Source organism: Metopolophium dirhodum, chromosome 1 (assembly GCF_019925205.1).
Source record: "Metopolophium dirhodum isolate CAU chromosome 1, ASM1992520v1, whole genome shotgun sequence".
NCBI classification, from domain to species: Eukaryota; Metazoa; Arthropoda; class Insecta; order Hemiptera; family Aphididae; genus Metopolophium; species Metopolophium dirhodum.
In genome coordinates, this window is record NC_083560.1 from 70027379 (window position 1) to 70036121 (window position 8743).

The window sequence follows — 8743 nt, forward strand, 5'->3', positions numbered from 1 at the left end:
AATCATAAACGAGACATTGAATTTCATATAAAAATATGTCCAATACTTTATTCAAATGCTTTATTTTATTAATTATAAGCTATTTTCTGAACCAATGTGTGTTTGGACGGGCCGCAATCGGGATACTTATATTTGGGATAAAATACGACTACCTGAATTCGGGCCGCAATCCGGCAACTCCGACGTAAACCGCGCCCAAATGACCTTTTTTTTGGAAACCATGCCCAAATTTTTATTTATGTTAAAAGGTTATAATGTAAACTGCGCTCGAATTTGTATCCACATTAAAAAGGTATAATATAAAGTGCGCCCAAATTGTTATCTATATGTTAATATCCATGTTAAAAAGGTACAACTTAAGCAGTTAAGCTGTGCCCTGTTTGTAAAATATATATACGTTTAACTTATTAAAGTCTCTATGATTGTGTAGTTTTACAATTATATCACAGAAATTGTATTATTGTCTAAAAATACGAAAACGTTAGGTATCGAATAGTTATTGCAGTAATACATAGACCTTATACTAAATATAAGGTCTATGCAGTAATACCACAACCACTGATGGTTATCACTACATCCGGCATAGGACTGCTAGTAAGGTACCTATAGTATTCACTTTAATCAATGAAGTCACGATGGCCGAACATTTTGTGTCGCAAAAGTGCTTGAAAATAATTCCAAAATTTGATGAAAGAGTGACACGATTTGCGGATCATTCGGTAGATGTACCTATATATAAGTCAAGAAGCTCAGTATTCACTTGAAGTATGGGCTCAAGCATCAGCAGAGCAACTTTAACCATTAATGCATTCTAGTCATTTCATTCTCACTTTAATTCTAACTTTTATACAACTCATCCAAATATTTTTATGTTCTTAGAAAAGTTAAAAGAAGTTCAAATAGAATCATATATTAAACTAAATAGTATAAATGAAGCCATTAAATACCAAAATTATAAAACTAAATTAATAGAGTGAGATAGAGTGAGAGGTATTGTGATTATTTAAATTAATTTGCCGATATACTTATAATATGCGGGATCAGTCGGGTTAGGTAGGAAAATGGAGAAGACCGTGTGATGTGCATACGCCGCATTCCCGCACAGGTATAGGTGTTATCATCAATCGGTGGATTTGGACCCGCTGGAGAAGAAACGCTATCGCACTATAAAATAATATAAGCTGTTTCACCTAAATCTGGTCGTGAGTAATAATAAGTTAAATTAACTTTTCTTATTATTATTATGAATGGTATTCAACATACAACAATGTCTTTCTCATTTTACCCAGACTCAGGACTAGCTGTCTATATAATGCATATAGATATGATTAAAAGTGTCACTAGTCAGTATTTACATTATAATATACACTATATACGTATTTTCCAATGCCTATAATAATATAATTTATAATATTACCTATATGGTATAGGTATTATAATAAGTCGGCAATAATTACAATAAATAATAATATTAAAAAAAAATATGTGGTACGAATATACCACATACATTGTTAACAAATGGCGTAGGTTTGAAATTCGGCAGTACATTTAAATACTTATTCAGTTTTTAATATTTTCACCAATAAACTTTTCCTTTTCAGCAATGTATTAGATAATATTATATTATATTTATAAACTTTCCCAGACATCGTAAAACCAAATAGAATACCATAAAGATTATCAGATTACTGAGTTGTACTTTATAGGAACCAATTCATACAGTTGTAGGTACCTATTGTATGAATTTTTATCGGGAACCAGTTTCTTGTTAACCGTACAAATAACATACCTACGCTTGACCTTGGTAAATAACAATATAATATACTATTTTCTTTGTTTTTATGTCTGTACCTACACTTATTCAATGCTGATTTTGCCAAACATATTACCTGAATAGATTAGTTTAAACTTAATGCACTAGAGCACACGTAGTTAATTTATGATCTTAATAGGTTAATATTCTAATTAATAATATGTGAACTGCGTTTTATACAAAAAAAAATGAAAAAAAATATCTTCCAATGAGATTCTACATGAGATATCCAATCATTATAAGGAAGTAGGTAGGTACTAGGCACCATGGTACAAAGGCCTATATGACATAAGCTCCAAAAGTGTACAAATAGATATAATTTGTACCAATATTAATATTACTATGATTGATTTTATAATTATAGTTTATATATTTAAAAATATTTAAAATCCTCAATAATCAATATTAAGTAAAATTATAATGGTGGCGATAAAATAATAGGTAGGTACCTAATATAAATAAACTAGCTGATCCTGCTGGCACTTCGTTCCCCGTTAAATGTACCAATTCTATATGACTCAAACTTTGTTCAATTCGTTATTTAATATTCGGTGTATGGTGTATGGTGTTCAAAATTTATCTTAACTTTCCTGTTTCCCTGAATAAAAATTCTGATTCGCGGCAGTATATTATCGGGGATAGATGTTTTCGACCAAAAACGTACCCTTCCCTTTTCGGCCGATTCACTTTTCGACCAAATTTAAAAAAGGTCCATTCCCTTTTCGACCAAAATTGTACCCTTCCCTTTTCGGCCGATTAACTTTTCGACCAAAACAAAAAGTTTTGTAATATGATATGTAAAATAAATAAAATAATTGGTATATAATTTTTGTAAAATTGTGGCAATTATAATTTTAAAAATTATTTAAAGTATAAGTTACATAAAATGTTGTAAAATAAAATATTGTAAAATAAAATATAAAAAAATTTAAATATAAGAATACCTATATATTATTAACATTAGTTTTGTGTTAATATGTCACACTGTGCATAATATTTTATAAAAAGAATAACATAATAATATACAATTTTTCTCAATAATTATTAAGTCTAATAGTAATGTGTATAATATAATATTAAGAAAGATAGTGACTCTCTACAATACGTACAACGATCAGTCTTGCAGGTACATACTACATTTTATACTGATATAACTATATATTATGGTAGTAATACAATCACAGTCGACGATCACCGATCGTATATAATAAATCGTAATAATCGTAATAAAAAAAAAAAATGTTAATATATGGGTATTCTATTTTACAAAAATTATATATCAATTATTTATTCTACATATCATATTACAAAACTTTTTGTTTTGGTCGAAAAGTGAATCGGCCGAAAAGGGAAGGGTATGATTTTGGTCGAAAAGGGAATCGACGTTTTTTAATTTTGGTCGAAAAGTGAATCGGCTGAAAAGGGAAGGGTACGTTTTTGGTCGAAAACGGTCTCGCCCATATTATCAGGTGGGCAATCTACCTGCGGTAGATCGCGGACCCCGTGCTGTTTGTACGTAAGTGTATGATTTAACTCTAAAGTATCAAAATTGTACCAAGTTTGTCATTTTTACTTAATTCCACCTACGGAGGATTAATATAATCAATTAATACAAAAGCCTAACACAACCGTACTAAAATCCGATGAATAAAAAAACAAATTTAACACTTTAAATTATTCTATCTTCTTCCCAGAGGTCTAATCTACACATAAACATTCATTTTTATCCATAATCCATAATAATATATAAAATGATAGCGTTTGTTTGTATGTTCGGGATAAACTCTGAAATTACTGAACCAATTTCAAAAATTCTTTCACCAATACAAAGCCACATTCTTTGTGAGTGTCATAGGCTAATTTAAAAAGGGAAATGATCACCCCCGGTAGGTGCTCAAACAGGAGCTTTGAGATTTACGACGGAAATTTTTGTTTTTTAATGGTTATATACATAGATAAAAATAATTGTATAGACGTTGTTGTTGTTTTTGGCCATGTCGCTAGGTGTGCACTTAAGAGGCCATAACTCCGGAACCACTTATCCCACAGCGTACAAACTTCACAGAAACCATCTACATATCAATCTTAATATGCCCTTAATTTTATCGAAATCGGTTTGGTGGATCATGAGTTATAAAATTTATTCAAAATGTACACTTATTTTTATATATATAAATATAAATTAACATAGGTAATAATATTTTTTTATACCAAATACAAATTGTCTATTTAAACGGGTTGGATCAGATATTCTATTCTCCTTGTCTTCCATTATAAATGTATGTCCTCACGAGATGCCTTTTAATTTCGAGTTTGAAGAAAAAAAAATTCATAAATACATATGTTTTCACTTTACAATTTTAGTAAGACATCAATTAATCTATAATATAAACTGAGAAACAGAAAATTGGTTTTTTAAATAGCCACATATTTTGTAGTTCGTATAATATCCTTACACGGAATCCCATCGGCAATAAATGTATATGTCTAAATTGTAACCACTGGCCATTTCTCTTAAATATCTATATTTTTATTCATTAAATAAAATGCATTGGTAAAACGCCTTTATTTGTAATAGTTTTTGTAAAATTAATTTTCGGTATATCTTATGCAAATTGTGCATGCTTACTAAGTAGTAAGTATATACCGCTATGTTATAAGTTATAAGTTAAAACAAAAAAAATCTGACGGTCTATCATAATCATGCAATTAATTGACAATTTGTTAGGTTTGGCGCTCATTTGTACTATACTTCTCATTTATTTTTTTTTCATGTCGTATTTGCGCTTATGTTATCGATTGGTACAAGGTTCAAGGTACAACGTAGGTAAATGTACAAGGTACAAGATATTATATCTACTACCAACATAATAATTTTAACAATAAACATTATACAATGTGTAAGAGTAGCATGTTATTTTTTTTAACGCCAGTTTACTAACTCTAACCATTTTCCTTTTAATCTAGATTGTTATAACTTATAATATTAATAATAACGAAAATAAATATAACCTAAATCGTAAATATACTATAAAGATGATAGGTAGGCAAAAGAAGTGGATAAAGGTACCTAATTACAATCTATGTGCCTAATATAAAACAGATGTCATTTATAGCAGTGAAAAAAGGCCAATATTATGTTAAGATTTCAGATCCAGGCACGGCACCATAGGAGGGGGAGGTGAGCCTAGCCCCCCAGAAAACAGTTCAGTCCCCTCGCCAACCCACTCCCCCAAACTGATAAATATGTACGATATAATAAAGTCATAAAAAATTATTTTTAAATGAGCTACATCAAAGAATTTATAAAGAAATTATGATTTTTGTACATTATTATTCATTATTCAGTTGTTGAAGGTCTGTAATTAAACATTTTCTTACATAAGGTACATAAAAAATATTTGACATTATTCTTAAAACATTTTTAACTATTCAACAGTTATTATCTGTTTACACTTTTAGGGCATACAATATAAAAACTTGTGTACTATAATATAGGCGATATAGCTAATAGCTATATTGTGTTATATGATACGAAAATATTTATTTTTTATTTAAATAACCTCAGTGTTTGTTGAAAAAACCTTAGGCCATGTAAAAAAAATATTTGCTCCACTCTGCCCCTCCTGGAAAAAAATTCTAGTGCTATGCCTGTTAACTTCAGGATCAGTAATTATGACTTACTATAACGGGACGGAGTGACGCGCACCGCCACCGGTTCGAATCTCGGTCACAGACGAAACTTTTCTCTAGGCAGACATCTGTCTGAATAGAGAGGCCGCCATCCCCCGACCGGGCATGGCAGAAACCTACGGGTGCCCAATTAAAATTCTGCTAATCCCCAAAAAAAACACGTGTTTACAAAAAAATCTACAGTACCCTCCCCTACAGTTCAAAACAACCACTCAATGGCCTATATTTCCGCGGGTTAATTAATAAAATAAAAAATAAAAAATAAATAAAAAATAAAAAAATAAAAAATGACTTATGGTATGTGACGGATAGGTGCCTAAATTTTATCTAATATCTCTCTAGAACGTTTTTACCGAATATCGATGTGATAATATGTATTAGGTATTATTATTTGATAGGTATGTTATAATAACCGGTAGATTAGTTGTTAATATTGTATTATCCAACACTGTGATTGGTGGTTTTGATACTGTTATGATTCATAACTTATGAATATGACGTGTAGTTGTCACTTGTTTCTTGTTAAGAGGATGTCACACCCGCGTGTGTTGTCTCCGTCTTACAAATGTAGAACATAGCAATAACTATTTTGCGCGGGACAACTTTTCTCGCGTCATATTTGCTGTAGAACTACCAAATTTTCGCAACACGTAAAGAAGAACTTTATCTGTGCAACAGCGTGCTTTTTTTTTAATAGCACTATCCAATCATTTTCTATAAGCAAATGAAAAAAAACCAAAAAACAAAATGTTTAGAAGCAAATAACTTTTATTGTATTTATGTTATCTAAAATATGAGCACGCTGTTGCATAGATAATTTTCCACCCTATATTTTCAGAAATTTAAAGCCACTACTACAAACACAGAAAGATAAAAATTGTCCCACGCAAAACAGTTTTTGCTATGTTGTACATTTGTAAGACGGAGACAACACATGCGGGTGTGACATCCTCTCAATGTTTTATATAAAGTTTTAACATGTCAAATGTGTTTTATTTTTAATATTTGTTTTTAAAACTTGATATACTTGTCGAATATAGTAGATACCTATAGTAGATACCTACCTACCTCCAAAACGATACAGTCATAAAATGTCTGTCTTCTGTACTTTATACGATGATAATATTTCCTATATTTCACTGAATCATGACTATTGACTATGTACGATGTACCTTGTACCTGTATTATAACTATATGTAGTTATACATAAACATTAAATATATATTATTTGCCCATTAGTAGGTAAACAATGCACTATTGATATGATTATTTTTTTAATGTTCAGACGTCTGCTGTATTTTAATGCTTGAACATTTTAAGATAATTATGTCGTCTGTCAATATACAATATGTATATATCCTAATTGCCTTTCTATCTCCACCGATCACATTCTGGTTTCATTTTATATGAGTATGTGTAGACGATAGTACCAAATTAGTTCGTCTGACCCTAGCGCTATAGCATAGCGCCCATACCGGCATTCGTACCATTGCTGGTCCAACCGTCGATGTAAACTGATGTTATTCTGTGTTTCACGATTTTGTACGAAGAATTAAATATCGTTTTAATAACTTCTCCTGACTTCAACCATGAACAAATACACCAAGAATCTTTTGGTTATTCTATTAATCACAGGTTAGTAATGAAATTAAGTAAAGGCTAAAGTATACAAATATCGTGTACGTACGTATAATTGTTTACTTGTTGTACGTGTTATTTCAAAAATTATGTTTTAATTTATTGTACAATAATTGTACTACAATTATTAAATTCAAGTTATTTTATTTCCATCAATTCAAATGGATTTTACGGTAAAACAGATTATTACCTATATAGATATATATACTTATTTACAATGTTTGAATTATTTGAATCTCATTTGTTGATTGATTCTACTCATTATTCCACTATCAGTATAAAAAAATAATAATTTATTACATTTTTAAAAAAGTAATATTTGTCAAAATATTAAAATAATAAATGGTTGAGTCAAATATTTCAATATTATACAAACTGCGATTTTATTTTACTATTTAGTAGGGAGGTACATAAATTGTGGTTAATCTATAGTGCAAAATATTTGACAGCATGTTTTTATTACGCTTGTTTTTATTACTAGTTTTCTAAAATTTTTAATTATTTTAATTTTTAATATTTCTGTTGACTAACAATATCATAATAATAAGCGCTACGCCTAGAACAGTTAAATGCGATCTCATTAATAATGCAAATAATTTGTTTTTATTTACTAAGAAGTCTTGAATGTGAGGAATTTCATTCATTTTTACCTTGTAATATTTTCATATCAGGACGACTGATATTTAACTACTGAGGCTACCTGTATGATTGCTATATTGTATATAACCTAACCTACCTAAAATTATAATAAATAATAATAAATAGAGGTTTGACTCTAATCTCTAGTATAATGTATATTGTAGGTACAGTACCTTTATAATTCCCTAATGGTCACTTTGCTATTTTATTATAATATAGGACCAGGATTGATTTTGTCCGTGCATGCGGCTTTATGCGATCCGTCAATCGCTTCCTGTCATGTGGGCAGCTGTATGCCATGCAATCTGGGAAAAAAGCAACCTGTGGAACAAGACGATTGCACGAATCCGAATGGATGCCCTGAAGTCACCATGGTAAAAATTGAACCACCTGCCTCGGATTTTAAATTTATGCCCCAACCACCGTTCGTTAAACCACCCACTACCTGCATATTTTGTCTCTGGAACATGAATGGATTTTTTTGGTATTATAATGCATAAGCCACCTATATTTATTGTACTTTAACTTTATATTTATATCTACAAATTATATATTTTTATCGTATTAAATATATTCTTATTTAAAACTAGAATAGTGTTATTATATTATACGGCCCTATATTATATTTTTTAAAGACTAAAAGTAAGTAAAAAAAGACAAAGTATGAAAAATGTATTTTGTTATCTTTGATAACAGTGCTGTAAGTAACTATTAGACTTCAGCTGGTCATAAACATTACACTTGGGTTCTCATAATAAATATTTGGTCACCCTTCCTCACATTCACTTAAGGATCAAATAGTCACATTAAATCTAAGTTAGTTACCTAAATATATTAAATTCTTAATATTAATATACATATTAGTATACAATTTATGTTAAATACCTACCTACAAAAAAAATTCATAAACCAAAATATAATTACGATAAAGACTTCTTAGTAGTCGCTTATTATTGCATA

General features: G+C 29.7%; 1 protein-coding gene across 1 annotated transcript; it reads left to right on the forward strand.

Moving 5' to 3' along the window:
* The first annotated feature begins 6987 nt into the window (after positions 1 to 6987).
* On the forward strand, positions 6988 to 8315 carry LOC132937538 (uncharacterized). Its single transcript, XM_061004363.1, has 2 exons — positions 6988 to 7141; positions 8003 to 8315. The coding sequence occupies exons 1-2, from the start codon at positions 7096 to 7098 to the stop codon at positions 8281 to 8283; spliced, it is 327 nt and encodes a 108-aa protein (XP_060860346.1). The 5' UTR covers positions 6988 to 7095; the 3' UTR covers positions 8284 to 8315.
* Positions 8316 to 8743: the final 428 nt, after the last annotated feature.